Source organism: Nylanderia fulva, unplaced genomic scaffold (assembly GCF_048542155.1).
Source record: "Nylanderia fulva isolate GAGA-0341 unplaced genomic scaffold, ASM4854215v1 Scaffold7, whole genome shotgun sequence".
NCBI lineage: Eukaryota > Metazoa > Arthropoda > Insecta > Hymenoptera > Formicidae > Nylanderia > Nylanderia fulva.
Genome location: NW_028190807.1, coordinates 6,372,353 through 6,390,261, shown reverse-complemented (window position 1 = coordinate 6,390,261; position 17,909 = coordinate 6,372,353). Strand labels below are relative to the sequence as shown.

The following is a 17,909-nucleotide window of genomic DNA, read 5'->3' as shown; positions in this document are numbered from 1 at the left end:
CGGTAGAGAAATACTTAAATATATGTATGTGCGTATATTGTAAATAAAACAAAAGAATTGATAATTAATACATACATCAACACATATGATTATATATATCATATTATATTAATGCTTATGAAGACTTTACTTAATCAATAATAGTTTTTATAAAATCGACACATTGGAAAAGACAATTGTCCATGTAATCATTATATGAATTAAAACATTTCTTTGAATTTTACTTACTGAATTAGTTTCTGTAGCATATTGAACAGGAAAATCGTCTGTCTCTTTATTGATTTGAACATCTGTGTTATCTGATTCGGCACCAGGTGTTGGTAATTTATGATTACTTTGTACAGTATCACATTCCACGTGTTCTTCTTGCTCAGAAACGCATTGTGGCATGTCTACAGCATTGGCCAATGTATCCGATTCGGTTTTATCTAATCCAAATGTTTGAGAAACATCCTAATAAAATTACAAATTAATTATTTTACAAAATTATTCAAAACGAAGTCCATTAAGAATATTATCAAAGTTAATAAATTAAATTTTTCTTAGTTTATCAGTTTGAAAAAAATAAGTCATGAGACTTACTTGTTCATCTGTTGATTCAGATCGACTTTCACTTCTTCCTTTGCTGAATAACTTGTGTGCTTTAGCTTTCAACTCTTTTGGATGTGGTGTATTTTGACGTACAAATGGAGTCTATTTGTAAAGATAAATAAAAAGAAAAGTGAAAAACAAAAATATTACAAAATAACATATAAAAAGGATAAAACTAAACATATACCTCTTTGTCAGCTTCTGGTGGCTCATCAGTAAATTTCACTGAATGCGTTCTTGAGGCTTCTCTTTCTTGCCAGCCTTCGTCATCACTGCTTGTCAATTCACGCATTTCACAACCTTGAACATTTCTCATACCAACCAACATTCCCAATCTACCTGAATCTAAAAAATGAGGTTGTTAATATTATGTATTATAGTAAATATATAAAAATCAAAATATTTGAATTATATCTCATAAATCACCAAAAAAATCGTTATCTTTTTCAGTTTAATATAATCTTCTACTTTTAGCTACATGTATCCGAGAACTACTAATTCACGTATTAAACTTTCAAATAAAACAAAACAAAATAAAAAATAAAAAGATATATTATTTACTTTGCATTATGCGAATTAGCATATTTTATATTCATGTAAATTTTTTATATTTTCTAGCTAAAGCCGATTCATATTATGTATGCAACAAAATTTAAAATATGATCAGACAAATTTGATAAGATAGTTTTTTTATGAAATGTACAAATAAATAATAAACAAAATAAAAATTACTAACCATCAGCATGGAATTCCAGTTGAGGTAAAAGAAAACACGTTAATACTTCTTGCCCCGTTTCCTCGTCAACATCAGTCTGGAACGTTAACATTGGTTGTGCCTGATTTTCACTTAACCATACCGCTTTCAGATTTAGATTGATCAAGGAGTATGGTAAATAATGTAATCTGTGTAATAAAAATATGTGTATAATTACTAATTTGATTTTCACAACGTATCAAAATTTCTTTTTATGCCATTTTTATGGTTATTATAATAATACTAGCGATTACAATAATACTATAATAAGAAATTATATAAGCTGTGTACCTGTTGCCAGATACATCTAAAACGTGAAGAGCACTGCATTGTCCCACTTCAGCAGGAAGATATTGTAATTTATTGTCTCTTAAAGACAATACACCCAACTTTTTCAAATTTCCTAAAAAATAAAAAGAAAAATAAAGTAGTTGCAATTATTCTGTTACAAATAAAATTTGCTTTGGTATGTATAATGTATCATATAAAAAGTCTTTTATATTCTATTATCTTACCAATTTCTACGGGTAGAAATTGCAGGCTATTTCTGTCAACATTCAAATTATTTAAATTGTGAAGTTTGCCTATCGATACCGGTAACTCTAAAAGAAAATTCTCTGTAAGAATTAGTTCCTGCAAATTCTCGCACCTGAAACACAAATAAAATAAAGTGTAAGTAAACTTTTCATATTTAATAAATAATTAGTCCCTTGTTTCTTCACACAATTAATAGAGTTTTCGATTTTTCGCGCACATACCTTCCTATACTTGAATTTAGTGTAGAGAGTCTATTTTGATCTATTTTGAGGATCGTTAATTTCTTCAGTTCGCCAAGTCCATCGGGTAATTTCTCGATAACATTCTGCGATAAATGCAAGTCCGTTAATGATTCGAGACCGCCGATTTCGTCAGGAAGATCCTCCAAACGATTTTCCGAAACGTCTAAACACGCTAGTGTTTTCAGTTCGCCTATCTCAGGCGGCAAGTGTTGCAACTGATTATGATCGAGCCATAATTCTTGTAGCGCTGGTAATTTTCCTATATGCGCAGGCTAGAAAAAAACATAATAAAAATGGCTCGTTCCTATAATTAGTTGAGGATTATATCTGAAGCCGCAGAGAGAGTTCAATTGATCGATATAAAAATATCAGATCGCCAAAAGGATAATAAATATAGATAGCATGCAAATTTATAAAGCTTTATAGATGTTAAAGTAAAACTTATAATCTCACGGATAAAAATCTTAACTTTATTAGAAGAACCATTATATTTTTATTACAAGGATAATAAAAATAAAAGGGCCTGTATAAAAAAAGATAATAATAAAGATTCTTTGCGTAAAAATTTAATTGTTTTTTTTTGCTTTTGTCTTCGTTTAGCGATTTCGTGATAAGATTGTCAAACTTACCAATTCTTCGATCTCATTATCACCGAGATCCAGTCGTTCGAGTTTGAGGAGCTGTGAGAGCGATTCGGGCAAGGATTTGAGCAAATTCTCCCTTAATTCCAGCGACTGCAATGCCTCCAAACTGCAAGAGAAATATATTCTTTCAATAATTTACAAAATAACGAATAGAAATACATAGAGAGAATTTTTTCTTAGAATTTATCCTGAAAATCATGGTAATCGTGGGATAATATAATATTGGAAGAGTTTCTCTGATAAAATATTTACCACAGTAAAATATAAAATATGTTTGATTAATTTTATTAAAATATATAGTAAAATTTCAATAATTTTTAAATATATTAAAAACTATATTAAACACTCATAATTCTTTAAGTATTTTAAATAGAATAGATGACAAAAACATCATGTGATAAACGTATATAAAATATTTTATATAAATTTTAAAATGCAACATATTTTCAATCTAGCTTAATCGCTCATGAAAATTGTAACATGCAGCATGATAATTTTCGGCTTATTACCAAACATGATAAAATTTGTAGTGAATTTTGCAGTAAAATATAATACAAAAGATTCTCTCTATGTATGCAACGATATATGTCTGAATATTGATAGCTTTGAGTTGTTTAATGCGATATTACCTTCCAAAATCAGGCGGCAAGTTTGTAAGGGACATATCATTAAGTCCAAGTACGGTTAAATTCCTCAGCTGTACAAATCCTGCTGGAAGCCTGAAAAATATAATAACAGATGAGGATCTATTGCTTAAAATTGTCTTTTAATCAGTGAGAATATCCAACAGCGAATTGTTAAGAGAAAAAAAAAAGAAAAAGAGATAATGCCAAATATTTCATATAAATATTGCGTATTATTATTTTACACGCAGAAAGAAGATAAGAATAATTGACTAACCTTGGAATAGGATTACTGCTGAAGTCCGCCACCTGTAGCGCCTGTAAATTCTTGATGTTCTCAGGAATGTCCGGTATATCTGTAAAGATAAACGTTATCCGATAATCATCAATTATACCTTAAACTCTTTTCCGATATCGCTGGAGTGAAAGCGTTGTATCATGCATTAATTAATCGTTATTACGAGAACAACAAGATCCGAAATTACATTTTCGTTGCAAATATATGTACTTGAATGAAAAATAAAGAGCAGCTTCGGGATATTTTCGGAAAGATACGGCCGTGTAACTAACTCGGCGATGACATGTGCTCCTTTTTTTCCGATAGCTCTGTAATATTTAATATATATCGCCGGCGAGAAAAAAAATTGCGAAGGCTACTCCACGTGTCTCGCTTCACGGACATCCCGAGTAAAACGGGAGTCAGACGCATCGCGACACCGACGAGAGGAAATTACAACAAAGCGTGATTCCGCCAGGAAAAAATTCGCTTCTCTCACTCGTTGACTTTTCGTCACGCAAACGCATATTAATGACTGCAACGGAATGACGTTTCGTGTAAGAAGGTGTCATCGTGTCATCATAGAATTAGGTCCATAATTCATGAAGGTATATAACAATGATTCTACATGAAAAACATTAATCAAAAATGTAAATTAAAATTTTAATACAGGATCTTATTTTCGAGAAAATTAGTGTTAGAAATTCAGAACTTGATATTAAACTTTGTTTATTAGTACAGCAAGCTCTCTCTCTCTCTTAAGTGACCTTTAATGATCTTGTGTTACATATCGGATTTATCTCGATAGTGGCTATTAAGATATGTATAAAAAACATACATTTTCTTTATTGAAAAAAGCAAAGTTTATCTATTTTATACAAAATTTCTTCCGGTGATTTAAATCGTTGTAAAATATGTTTCATTAAATAAAATGTTACGTTTTTGCATTATCGAGATATATTCGAAGACATACAACACAGTCACTGAAAATGATTAAACTCTAAAAAATCGCATAAACGTGTTACTCATTTTTCAAGTTTCAAATCAATTTTTTGGAACTTTGCAAGAAGAACAAACATTTATTTCACATTTTTATTTTTTTCTTATTTTTTTTACATATATAGAATTATTACCTTCCCGGTCGTATCATCGTCAATTACAAGACCTTGTACATATATTTATATACATGTCCTTATAAATTATCATAGTTTTAATCGAATAACTTGAAGCGGGAGCAAATTATCGTTAAGTGCAATCGCACGCTGGCTAAATTGAGCATGGTTAAAGTGCTTTTAATTATGAAAATTTGTCAGAATATGTACGCGATATTTTTTGATTAGAGGTAAGGACAGATGCGACGCGAATAAAGAATCGTCAAATGCGGCGGAGGATTTTGCATCGGGCGGGTGTGAATTTACGCTAAAAGAGACCGAGGGGTCGATTCTATGGATGTGGACGAAAAAGAATCTACGGTCGGATGGAGATGCGCGACGATCCAGACAGCCTCTCTCTCTCTCTCTTTGTATGCATATACATGCATGTGCATACATATATATTGCATTCCTTTTTTCATACAAGCACACACCGTCAATTTTCAGATGCCGCGCACGGCATCGCGGTTAGTCGACGGCCCCTTTTGATGCAACCGCAATAAACATTATAAATAGCACGAAACGTTCCACCCTCGGCCTTTGTAATTTACCTCGGAGGAGGTGACGGGAGATCGTTACTCTATTGCGTGTTTGCACGAGCCGAGAGAGAATGGACATAAAAACACGACGGAGAAGCGAGTCCGTGTGATTCTGATTAAAGCTACATTTATACATATACGCGAGTCCCATTTCATTCTAGGCCCGATAGCGATCAGTTTCCGGGGTCGGTCGTAAATGGATATTAAAAAAAAAGAAGAAGAGACACGAATAAATCTTTGCGTGAAAATTCGCAAAGTTGTCTCTTCTCAAAAGTTCGAGATTTCGTATGAGAAATAATTGCAACTCGATCAAATGTAAAAAAAAGTAAAATAATTCGCAAACAGGTAGTGAAAACTTTAACAGAATCCAGCAGATTCAATAAAAAAAATTCCCTGGTTTTTTAAGGTTTTTCAAGATCAGAAATTAATTTCTTTCCTGACTTTTATATAATTTGCGTACATCTGCATAAGTCAATTAAATGTTAAATTACGAAATCCTTATTTTTGTCAATAAATAGAATTTTGAAAAAGTTCAGAATTTGAAAAAGTAAAAATTTTAAGCAATTATACAAAGTTATTTAGTATTGGCACTCATCCTTTCATAGTTTGGTCTCTGTTACACACATTGAAATAACACGACGAGGATATAAATTACCGAACACGCTTGTAGATAAATCGATTTTTATTTTTAACAAATTAGAAAATTAGCATACTAATTGTAAGAGTCAGGGAAAAGTTCATATTCATTTTTAAAAAATTTTAAATTATTGAGAAAAAATGTAGAACAATGTGAAAAATGCAGATAAATTGAACTAACTTTAATCTAATATAACTTTCCCTGACCTTTTTCTGACATTTCCAGATTTATGAAATCCCTTAATTCCGATTTTCTATAGCTTTCCCTGACCCTTACATTATTAAAGTACACATATGATGACCATTCGTCCTTTATTTCAGAGGACAATTTTTTTTTCGACTAGCTGTCCTTGATTTATTGATGTTCTCATAACTCAATTTTGTCCTTTATTATTTACGTATGTTAACATTTTAAATGTCATGCTATTGTGAGAATTTTTACGAAAACAATCGACAAATGTAGTTTCTTGCAAGAGCGACAGTTTTTGTACTGAATTTCAAATTAAAAGGATACATATAATACAATAGAATCAGTTATCTTTTTTTTCTCAATCTCTGGACGAGTTTAAATTTTTAATGAAAATAAAAGAATAATTTTTATGACCGGCGAGATAAGACCATTATTGGTCAGCTGAGACCATTAAACTTTGAGAAGAAGAAAAGTGATAACTTTGATCGCAAATTTACTTGGAAACAGGGGCACAGTCAGATTAATTTTTTAATTTAAAATTCAAAAATTGTTCAATCCATCATTTAAGTTGAAACTATATTTTGGGTTAAATAACTAAAAAATAATAAACAGACAAAAGTATACACAAACGCCAAATAAATGGTACTTTGTTATATAAACAAATATATAAACAAAGATGGTACTTATTTTAAAACTCTTAAATAATAAATTTCGAATAAGTATTATTATTAACGATAACAAATTTTGAAATATATATTTTTAAATCCTCAAATATAAATAATTATATAGGGTTGCAGTAAGTGGGGTTACTTAATTATTAAATAAGTATATTTAATATTTAATTTAATAAAATTTAATAAAGTTAAATTAAATTAATAGAAAATAAATAAAATGATTTAAACTAGAAACCAGATTTTTCAAGAGCAGGCCAAAAAGCTATAATAGTAGACGAAGCCTGCCCCGTCCTCTCTGGCTATGCCGCTGTTTGGAAACATGTTGAAACAATAAATTTTTCGGTTTGTCCTTTATTTTTCCTTCGAAAAATGGTCATCGTATAAGGAAGACTAACATGCGTAAAGGAAAAAGAGAAGTCGAGCTTGATGAGCTATAGATGTGAGGCAGTCTCTATATCTCAATCAAGCGGCAGCCGCCTTCCTCCGATCTCTGTGAGAAAACCTGTTGCGGTTGCGCAATCTATTCATCTTTTACGCATTCGAGCGACGTAGAGTTTCTATCGCGTGTACAATATGTACGTACATACACGTTTACAATTTACAATCATGCACGCGCGTTCATTTTTTTGTTTTTCAGCGCGAGCAATCTCTCGCTTGATGAGTCAGTGATGTGTCGAGCGAATGCGGCGAGGATATATATGTCGTAAACGGAAACAAATACGTAACACATATTTCAATGTGCATAATAGATCGTAAATACTTTGCCGATAGCGAGAGCCAGAGCACAGCTCGTCTCTCTCACTCTTGGACGCGATCGCGAGCCCCATTATAAAGGGAAACAATGCATTATGAACAATACTGCAGTATGCGATAATTGCACGTACATAACGGTATAATTTTCATGAAAAACGAGCGATAACTATATATAACTAGATAACTAATAAAATTATATATAAATGAGATCGTCTAGATGAAATTTTCACGTTATCTTAACTTTATATAAATGATAAAAATATATATTATCTATATCTGCATCTTAGAAAAAATGTTATCTTTACTTTACTCTTTAAATTTAGAATAATGTTCACATTATTTACTTTAGAGTCATAGCACAAAAATACTTCAGTAGCAGTAAGCGATAAATATTTACAAATAAAAGTATGAATATATTTTTATATCCCTCTTTTATAATTTAAATTTTTTTATAACTGTGTTTAGATAAGCGATTTTAAAAATAATATCTGGAAATTATCTAGATGAATCAATATATAATTTTCTTTTTATCTAGATATATTGTATTTGAATTCAAAATCACCTTCCTCCTATCTAATTGTAAGATAAATTTACATATTTTCATCTCATTTTTATCTAACAATAAATAATATTAAAATTATTTAATTGTAAGTACAATACTGTTCACAATATAGAAAATATCGATGTCTCTTTCATATACTTAAATTTATTTATTGATGTAACGATGTCTCTTTCATATATGAATTTATTCCGAGATAGTTTTTTATTTCGCTTGAAAAGTTTACGGTTCATTCGGATTTTAAGATCTTAAGATCAAACGAAAATGTTAAATTGCGCAAACTATCAGAGAATCGACGTACTTCTATTTCTTCTGCGGTTAAATAATGTGTTTATTATCATAGCTGACACGCAAAAATGTATCGCCGCATAATTAGAATAAACATTCGTTATGAATACGTATTTTCCGCATTTATCGTTCATTAAATCGGCTTATGTCGGAAATTTTTCTTCCTCGTTTGAAACTTTTTTTTCCGTCATATATTATACATCGCATTTTAATTTCTTTTTAATATCGCGTTCTATATTATATATCTGTTCCATTTAAAAAATTTTTTAATATCATTTTTACTATTTGTTGTAATTTTGCATATCGGGTCGTGAATAAATTTATATTTCAGATCTCAATTTTAATTTGCTTTTTAAAAAGGTCTATTTACACTGCAAACAAAAAGCTTGGAAACAATATTATCAAAATTGCGGTATAATTTAATGGAATTTTTAGTAAATGTAGATATCTATGAATATGTGTGTGTACCTACGCGTGTAAATTTTTTACCTTTAACATTTAACTGCGGAGTAAAACCTAAAAATACAATCGTCTGTTAGTTTTACTTCACACACATATTTTTCTCCTTTCATCCGCTTCGTTCCTTCGATAAAAATGAAAATACCGATATTTGAAATAATGTCAGACGTATTTTGAGTAATATAAGGACACGTAACATTGATTGCATAATCGACCGTAGTTTCTGTCAATAAAGTGTGTTGTGTTTTCTCGGTCAACCAATCATCGACAGAACTAATCTAATATGAAAATCTTCCTTTAGAATCCATCGAGTTCACCTGTATATTCCCTATATAAAAACTACATAAATATCTTTTTAATCCTGCAACCAATAATTGTGTACGAAATAGAGAGACACGTTTTCTACTTGCAATTTATTAATTGCAATACATTTATAACAAATGTTCAAAAAAATGGAAAACACAAAACTTTCTAAATATAATAAACTACATTTAATTTCTTGATATTGCAACGATGAATCTTTTAATTTCGCTTTCCTTTCATTTTCCTTCTCTAACATATTTCTTCCTGACTCAAAAATTTTTAATATATACCCCCCCCCCCCCCAAGCTATTTTCTTTTCATCTAATTATTTCTCTATTCAAATTTTGAAAACAATTCTCTGACAGTTTTCTGATTTTGTTCAGAGTTCTAAATAAAATTGGAAAATTTTTAGATACAGCTTTTTAAAATGTTTACTTTTTAATACTTTTTATTTATACAAATAAAATCGTTTAGTTTTGAATTTTAGATATTAAATATATTTTCAAAATGTATTGCAAAATTTTTCATAAAATAAGCATTATTACTCGTATGACGTTTTCATTTTTCACCACTAAAAATTCTAATAGGACAAGTGTATTGCATCTTCAGTATTTTGCCAAGACATTTTTATAAATATACATACAAGTACATAATATATTTTAAACACAAAAATTCACAAGTTGGCCAATCAGCTGATTGCAAAATACCAGTAAATAACTGAAAAACAAGTTTCTCGAAATTTCCCAATGCAGCAGTTACTCGATATTCCCGAGTAATTAAGAAACGTTTCGAAATCCCGAATCCTCTTCCCGGGATAGGGAACACTCTGTTTTTTCGACAATTGCGAGATTGCAACAGGTAGGACGCGAGAAAAAGGAAAAGCGATGCGCTCCCAGGCGAAGAAATATTTATGACAGGCGCCAGTGACAGGCGGGGCGGCTCGGCTCGGCTCGACTCGGCGTCGCTCGGGCGGATTCGGCGCAGCGCGATGCGGTGACGCGCTGCGACCGGAGACGAGAAGCGAGGCACGAGCAAAAGAAAATACACCGTTATGCATGTTTCGTTAGAAGGAGACGGAGAGAATTAATGGTCGCCCTTGCGTCGAGCTTCGCGTCGACGAGATACATCGTTCTCGAACGAGCTCGTTTCCTTCCTTACTCCGGAAAAAAATGGGCACCATTCGAGGCGTTTCGGCCTCGCCTCGGCTTCCGCCGTCGCCCTTTTGTTATTGCACGACGCGCCTTTCTCTCTCTCTTCTCAGCGGACACCCAAACCTCTCTGTCTCGCATCGCGTAGAAAAATCGAGCGGAATCCTCGGGAATCGATAATAATCAGGGGGAAAAAAATGCGATGCTAGGGAGGGATGTAATGCCGGGAGTGAGAAATCAACAAGCTCTAGCCTAATGAGATTAATTACGATTAATTGCTTGAATTCCTAGATACGGCCGTCCACGCACCAATATCGTTATCTCGCGTGCGAACGAAACCGTCTTCATGGATCTTTTTTCAACTCCCATAAATATGTATATTATTGGAAAATGTGCTCTTTCTCACCGTTCCTGGACACATCCAGCTCCACGAGATTCTCAAAATTCTGGATGTCTGGCGGCAAACGATGTATTTCATTGTCGCTCAGGCCGAGCTTCCGTAGCCTCTGTAGTCGGAAGAAATTCTGAAATGCATTAAAAGAAAATTAATGATAAATTTATTATCCTCGTATCGTATATTATAGCACACAAGACACGAGGATTAAATTAATGGGATATTTCAGAGCGTACCTTCGGCAGATCGCGGATGTGATTCGCGTCCAGCAGAAGCTCCTCCAAGCTCCTGGAGTATCGGAGGATATCATCCGGGACGCACGGCAGCGAGCAGTGACGTTTGTCGACGTATTCCACCTGTCTGTTACACCCTTTAAAAATCGGAATGCAGCGGAACATGGTAACACCTAGATATATTTCACACCGTCGTTATCACGTTAAAACAGCACCGTACATAATTGAGTCCCGCGGATAAATAATAAAAAAACGGAACGGAGAGACACGCGCACACACATACACGCGCACGCCGTTATTCGCACACACTTTCCATCCGATGATGAAGGTACGTACGCACGATTTCACGCCCTACTCGGCTTTAAACTCGCGTTCTCCTTCGGGCCTCTATGCTACGAGATCTGACGTCATCACGTCGACGATCACGTTGCTCGCGTTGCTCTAAAACCACGCGAATGAACCACGAACGAGCGCGACACGTACGGGACTAACGTCGCGTCGTTTCTCTTCCGCTCCGAACGTGTCGCCAGTTGCCGAACGTCAGTCTTACGTCAGAGATCTGTCAAGTGTACGTAGATGGGAAGGCCGGATGGCGAAACCCGCGTTGGATCGAAGACTCTGAGTTCGACCAATCAGAAGGGAGGGATTTTAGGCTTCTCTCGTTCCATTGGGCAATTTTTATATTTGACAGATGGAACGCTCGACTGTGATTGGTCGATTTGTTCGCGGCCAGCCTATCAGCTTGCAGTTTGACACAGGGACGAAAGATTGATTGGCTGACGTGATGGCTTTTTGGAGCCCTTAAACAAAATATATATCTACACTTTGGGGAATACCCGGTGTAGAAGGCTGCGTTCGGAGACGTACATTTCGAATACATTTTCTTTCTTTCTATATCACTGACATGGAGGTGATATAGAAAGAGAGAGAATGCACTCGGGGATGTTTCCGAACGCGGCCCGAAAGAGATAATAGATAATAGCTTATTTTTTTTTGTTCCTGCACTAATGAACTAGTGCAGAAATAGAAAACAAATCCGATGATTGTGCTACGTGCTACTATTTTATTATCGTACGTATAACGTGTATTGCAACCATTCGCATATCCTTGGATGAAACAGAGAACTACACGCACCCAAGTTATTTGTAAGCTAAATACTTTTGCGTTGAGAAAAAGTGTACGATATTTTTATTTTTTAAATGCATTTTTCGCAGGTAAGTGCATTACTTATAAAGATCGGTATAATCGTTGTATAATCGTTGCAAGTTATAATTGCTGTGATAGCTTAATAGCGATACACGTTATGTAAAGATGATGGCATCGAAAATTTCCAATTACTCATTATTTGTACATATATTGATAATTTATCAGTTTTTTTGCAAATTTTTAATATTTTTCGATTTTTACGTCTTCATATATAAATCGTAAATTTTTGTATATGAATAAATAAGAAAAATAAATTGCACATTGAAAGCTATGAAGCTATGAAATAGACATATATGCTATTTATTTTTTATCATATTTTGTAGTTATAAAATTTTATTTTATTTTATTTATGTAATAGAGGTTTTAATAATAATATATTGACAAGATTATTATAATATATATTAGCACTAAAATTATATTAAAATTAAATTTAAAAAGGAATAGACATAATTGATATATTCAAATCAGAATTGTTGTATATATATTTTAGAATTATGCAAAATGTATACATATTTACTAAATGTATGTCTATATTCTATTAATATATAATATATAGTTTTGATATTGATTGTTTGCAAGGTCTTCTTCTCTTTTTATCAGTAAAAACATGTTAATCTTATCTTAGAAAAGATAATGTTTCCTGCTATATATTTATAATCTTTATTGCATTTCTCATTAATTTTATTGTGTAGCTTTTATTCTTTTGTACTAAAAAGATACAGATATAAAATACTATTATGTTACTAAATAATTTTCTAGAATGTTTTATTATACAGGGTGTCCCAGAACTGGTGGAAAAGTTTTTAATAGCAGAACCCTGGTATCATTTGGAGACGATTTTTCCTTTGTGAAAATGTTGAAGGAGACCATTATTTCTAGCATGTTCCCAATTTTCGTTATTATGTATCTTTATTGTAAGTCTTATATTAAAATTCTATTAAACCAATCTCTACCTAAAATTAACTGAAGAATGTATATAGTTTTGTTAATATTTTATTTTTGAAAGGCTTACAATTAGTTTCCAAAAAAATCATTATTTTCAACTGTTTATAATTCAAAAATTATTGGTGATTTCGCTGAGGAAAAATCGTCTACGAATGATATCAGGAATCTGCCATTAAAATCTTTTTTGTCCAGTTCTGGAACACCCTGTATATACATTTTTTAAAAGTGAAAATACAGTGTAATACAATAGAGATTTTTTTTATTTACAATGTATTAACATAAATTAGAAAATAAAATTATAAATATAATTTTAAAGAAAATTTCATCTTTTTTAGTAAACTTGGTAATTCATCATGGAAGTATATGCACGTGCCCCAGATCCTTTAACGAAAACCGATGACATGGCCAGTAATTGGCATAGTTGGAAAGAACATTTTATTATATTTATGCAAGTGACTGGATATATCAATAAATCCAAAGATATTCGTGCAAATCTCTTAAAAACTCGGATTGGAAAAATTGGTATTGATGCAATTAAAAAAATGTCTTTTGACAAACCAGAAGATAAAGATGACATAGATATATTAATTGCAAAGCTAGAAGACATCTTTAATCCAAAAAATGAGGCATACGAACGATACAAATTTTTTACAACAGGCAAAAAACGAAACGAAACCATTGAACAGTATATAAATATCTTAAAAGTATATTATAAATATAATGCTTGTTTTGTTGTAATATTTTGTTTGATATTGAGATTTCTGTTGTTTGTAGGATAAAGCCAAAACCTGCAATTTCAACGAATTAACGGATAGTATTATACGAGATAAAATCATTCTTAATACTCAAGACAAGATACTTCGCAAAAAATTTTTCGAAGTAAACAAGTTAAATTTGCAGCAACTGGTAGCAATTTATAACTATCATAATATTAATACAGTAAAGATGAAACAAGTTACTAAAAAAACTACAGAATCCAAAAGAGTTCCACACAAGGTTGACACTAAAAGCTCCACAGAGAGGCTGCTAATTAATAATAATGCAAAGAAAAAATGTTGGAGATGTAATACTCAACATCCACAAGGAAAATGTCCTGCTTGGGAATCTAAATGTACAAAATGTGGTGATGTAAATCATTTTACTCAATGTTGCCAAGGTCCTAAATCTAAAGCAAAACCAAATGAGAAGGTAATTATAATTATGATTATCTATAAGATTCTATAATGTAATTATTGTACGAAGATTGAAATAATATTTGTTTGAAGTTAGAAATATATAACTTTATTCAAATTTTTATCATATTTTTTATATGATTTCTTTTATATGATATCTTATTTATATTATTTATTCTTTAATATTACGCACAAACAATTTATTGGATCCAATGGAACAAGTAAATATGCTAATGCAAGAAACTGTTTCAAAAGTAAATAAGATTAAAAAATTTTTTTTAATGTAAAAAAAGTAATGGTAAAAGGCAGTGCCATTCATATTTTCTTTCATATATATGATTTATATCTATAATAATTCTTTTATGATGAATAATATATAATATATCGTATGTATGCATTCTAATTTGAAAGATATTCTGTATGTATATATTATATAGCTACATAATAAAAATTATGTCTTTGTATGAAGTATAATTGTATTCTATTTTCATATGTGATGATTATATATTCCTAATAATATATATATATATATATATATATATATATATATATATATATTATACCATTTTATATATATATATTATACACACACGAATGTGTATATCTTTTTATATGTTATTCGATATAAATATTCATATTATAACATTTCAAAAAAAGATAGTTATTTTAGTATTCAGATATATTGAAAGTTGTGTAAAAAAATATAGGCAAATAAAAGTAAATTTTTTTTTAGTATAAGTATTACAAAAATAAATTAAAAATGTTAAAAAATGAAAGTTAAAGTTTCAAAATTATTGAATATTATAAAGATAATTTTGTTGTAGAATAATAATCAAGGGAGGAATCAGACAAATTCTGCAGCTAAAGATATGGATCCAATGAATAAGATGGTATTCACACACTCCATTAAAGAATTAATAAATTAGATTTTCATAAAATATATTTCTATATTTACTAATTATAAGTATAATGTTGAAAAATGAAAGTTAAAGTTTCAAAATTATTGAATATTATAAAGATAATTTTGTTGTAGAATAACAACCAAGGGAGGAATCAGACAAATTCTGTAGCTAAGGATATGGATCCAATGAATAAAATGGTATTCACATACTCTATTAAAGCATTAATAAATTAGATTTTTATAAAGTATATTTCTATATTTAGTAATTATAATTAATTTATGCCGTAATTTTAATTAATAAGTGAAAGGCAAATGATAAAGAGATGTATGTTTTTATCAAGAAAAAACATTTTTTAGATTAGTTTTCCAGATATTCCGACAGTACCTTGTAGTACTACAAATTCAGCTTCCAACAATGATACAGATTTTGTAATGCTGAGTGCACATAATCCAAGTTCAAGTTTAAGTTTTAATAATACCACAAGTCAACCGACATATATTTCTAAGAGTACACGTGCGTATCTCAGTATTAATCATGTTCATATATAATAAATTTAAGAAATCTAAAAGAATAATTTTTAAACAACGTTAATGTGCAATACAATAAAATATAACAATTATATTTATTACAGAATATAATTCACAATATGATTCACATATTAAGGGAACTACACCAAAGGTAATTTTTGATGTACCTGACATGTGCATGTACTCCACGGGCTGGGTAAGTTAATCATATTTTAAAACTGAATTACGTTATATAAAGTTAATTGCTTATAAAATTAATTTAGTTAAGTTAAAAGTTGCATAAGCAGAAAACTAAGTTAAAGTAAAAATGAAATTAACTGAAGAAAACTAAGTTAGGTTAAAATGAAAGTAACTGAAGTTAAATAAAAGTTAATTTTTTAAAATATTTCTATTAAATTATAATTTTATTTGTTAATTCTTTTAAAATTTATAATAACAAATAAAGAAATTTTGTTTCTTACATATAGAAATATATGTATATTTTGGTAATTACAATTGACAAGTAAATTAGTCAATAAGTTATTATTCAATCAAGAGTTTATCATTTTCTCACAATAAAAAAAATTTTAACTTAGAAAAAAAGATTCATAAATTAGAGATAAAAAATAACTAGTTTAAGTTAAAAATTAATTCGTTTTAAATTAACTCTAAGCTAAGTTAAAAGTTATTAACCTTTTAACTTTTTTTAATTTTCAAGTAATTAAGTTATTACTCAACCCTGATAAATACATAAAAGATCCGATCAGTATGGATGCATTAATTCTTAATAATTAAATGTGGATCTGTGATATATAAAATATCCATACAATTTTTTTCTTTTACAGAAAACACAAGCAAGCTCTTCTCAAATAATGTCAACATCAAATAATAATTTCCAAAATATTTTAACACATAGAGCATACACACCGCAAAGTGCACAATTTAGATATAACCAAAAGAAGAAAAAAGATTGTTGCATACTGTCTTAAATATTTCAATTTTTCAGTTAAATGTTTTATGGATGTATTTTGTAGAATTGTAGCAAATAGTAACAATTTCTGTTAGTCTCCCAGTTATATGATTGTTACACAGAACCATTATCTTATAATCAGGACATGAACGTGTTCATTTTTCAAAAACGATCTTTTAAATTTTGTCGGCTTATCTGGATGTAAATGAGATAAGAACAAGAGCGATATTTTAGAAATTTGATGTTATTTTATCTAAATATAAAAAGATAATGTATATAATTCGTGATCTTGCAATTAAAACAAAAAAGTTATAACCAGGAGACACTGTATTTCATTTTATATTTAAAAATTTGTATTGATAAATCGTGTAGTGATAAAATCGAGAAAAATCTAGTATAAGATTTTGTATTTTATAATATAAAAAAAATTAACATTTATATATACTATATTATAAACTGTACATTGTACAATAAACTTTGTATGATAAAACCACTACTTTTTCTGTTGGTATACTACTGGTTATACATTTATAACAATATGATTCTACTTTTGTACTGTATATTAAATACTATATACATATTATGAAGATTGAAAATAAGAAAAACTATTACAAATTATGCTCTTTGAATTTGTTCGGGGTCTTGAGTGGTTATAGATTCGTCTGTTTTGTTATCATCAACTACCTACTGAGCTTTGAATAATTTGACGAGTTTTTCTGTTGCTGTAGTATGATATTTAACAACATTACCAAGTTTCTCCTGAAAAAGAAAAAAAAAATATATATATATATATATATAATGTTTGTACGAAATAAACAAATCCCATTTCGTACTACTTACTGCTTATTCTTGTTCCTGTACTTTATACTCCTGCTGCCATTGTAGATCCCGCTTCAGAGATCTGTCAAGTGTATGTAGATAGGAAGGCCAGATGGTGAAACCTGCGTTAGTTGGATGACTGAAGTTCGACCAATCAGAAAAGAGAGATTTTAGGTTTCTCTCGTTCCATTGGGCAATTTTTATCTTTGACAGATGGAACGCTCGACTGTGATTGGTCGATTTGTTCGCGGCCAGCCTATCAGCTTGCAGTTTGACACAAGGATGAAAGATTAATTGGCTGACGTGATACGTGATTTCTTGAAAGGACCTTCGTTATACAAAATATATATATTTACACTTTGGGGAATACCCGGTGTACCCATACAAAAGAGAT

General features: G+C 30.5%; 2 protein-coding genes and 1 long non-coding RNA gene across 12 annotated transcripts in view; 1 reads left to right on the top strand and 2 right to left on the bottom strand.

Annotated features, from left to right (window-relative positions):
* scrib (scribble planar cell polarity protein) overlaps nt 1-11,514 on the bottom strand; it is a 33,482-nt gene extending 21,968 nt beyond the window's left edge. For all 6 annotated transcript variants that reach the window (XR_014926091.1, XM_029315716.2, XM_085488612.1 and 3 more), the window contains exons 1-12: nt 10,999-11,514; nt 10,775-10,892; nt 3,669-3,747; nt 3,398-3,487; nt 2,754-2,874; nt 2,104-2,396; nt 1,861-1,994; nt 1,637-1,748; nt 1,328-1,494; nt 779-936; nt 583-693; nt 229-453 (exon numbers count right to left, since the gene is read on the bottom strand). Coding sequence is in view for 5 of the 6 variants with exons in the window: in XM_029315716.2 (XP_029171549.2) it covers nt 229-453; nt 583-693; nt 779-936; nt 1,328-1,494; nt 1,637-1,748; nt 1,861-1,994; nt 2,104-2,396; nt 2,754-2,874; nt 3,398-3,487; nt 3,669-3,747; nt 10,775-10,892; nt 10,999-11,160 (1,770 nt within the window). In the remaining variant the exon portion in view is untranslated. The remainder of the gene's footprint in view (nt 1-228; nt 454-582; nt 694-778; nt 937-1,327; nt 1,495-1,636; nt 1,749-1,860; nt 1,995-2,103; nt 2,397-2,753; nt 2,875-3,397; nt 3,488-3,668; nt 3,748-10,774; nt 10,893-10,998) is intronic.
* A 329-nt stretch (nt 11,515-11,843) lies between these two features.
* On the top strand, nt 11,844-17,186 carry LOC114940885 (uncharacterized). Of its 5 annotated transcripts, none has more exons than XM_029315657.2 (8): nt 11,845-12,140; nt 13,482-13,850; nt 13,921-14,334; nt 15,143-15,208; nt 15,352-15,417; nt 15,577-15,733; nt 15,852-15,943; nt 16,572-17,186. In XM_029315657.2, exons 2-8 carry the CDS (start codon nt 13,500-13,502, stop codon nt 16,713-16,715), a joined length of 1,290 nt encoding a protein of 429 aa, XP_029171490.1. In that variant the 5' UTR covers nt 11,845-12,140; nt 13,482-13,499; the 3' UTR covers nt 16,716-17,186. The 5 variants fall into 5 exon arrangements, with proteins under 5 accessions (XP_029171492.1, XP_029171490.1, XP_029171489.1 ...); XM_029315656.2 differs by having other exon boundaries at nt 11,845-12,209; XM_029315658.2 differs by lacking the exon at nt 11,845-12,140 and adding an exon at nt 12,874-13,115.
* Nucleotides 16,645-17,621, bottom strand: LOC114940880 (uncharacterized). Its single transcript, XR_003821549.2, has 2 exons — nt 17,537-17,621; nt 16,645-17,455 (listed from the first exon to the last, which is right to left on the bottom strand). It is a non-coding gene; the product is annotated as an uncharacterized LOC114940880 (long non-coding RNA).
* Between the last annotated feature and the right edge of the window lie 288 nt (nt 17,622-17,909).

Excerpts from the sequence above, each read along its gene's own strand:
- LOC114940885 (XM_029315657.2), top strand. The coding sequence starts at position 13,500 with ATGGAAGTATATGCACGTGCCCCAGATCCTTTAACGAAAACCGATGAC. Across the intron at positions 14,335-15,142 it reads AAGCAAAACCAAATGAGAAG|AATAATAATCAAGGGAGGAA; the intron begins GTAATTATAATT and ends ATTTTGTTGTAG. Across the intron at positions 15,734-15,851 it reads ATATATTTCTAAGAGTACAC|AATATAATTCACAATATGAT; the intron begins GTGCGTATCTCA and ends TATTTATTACAG.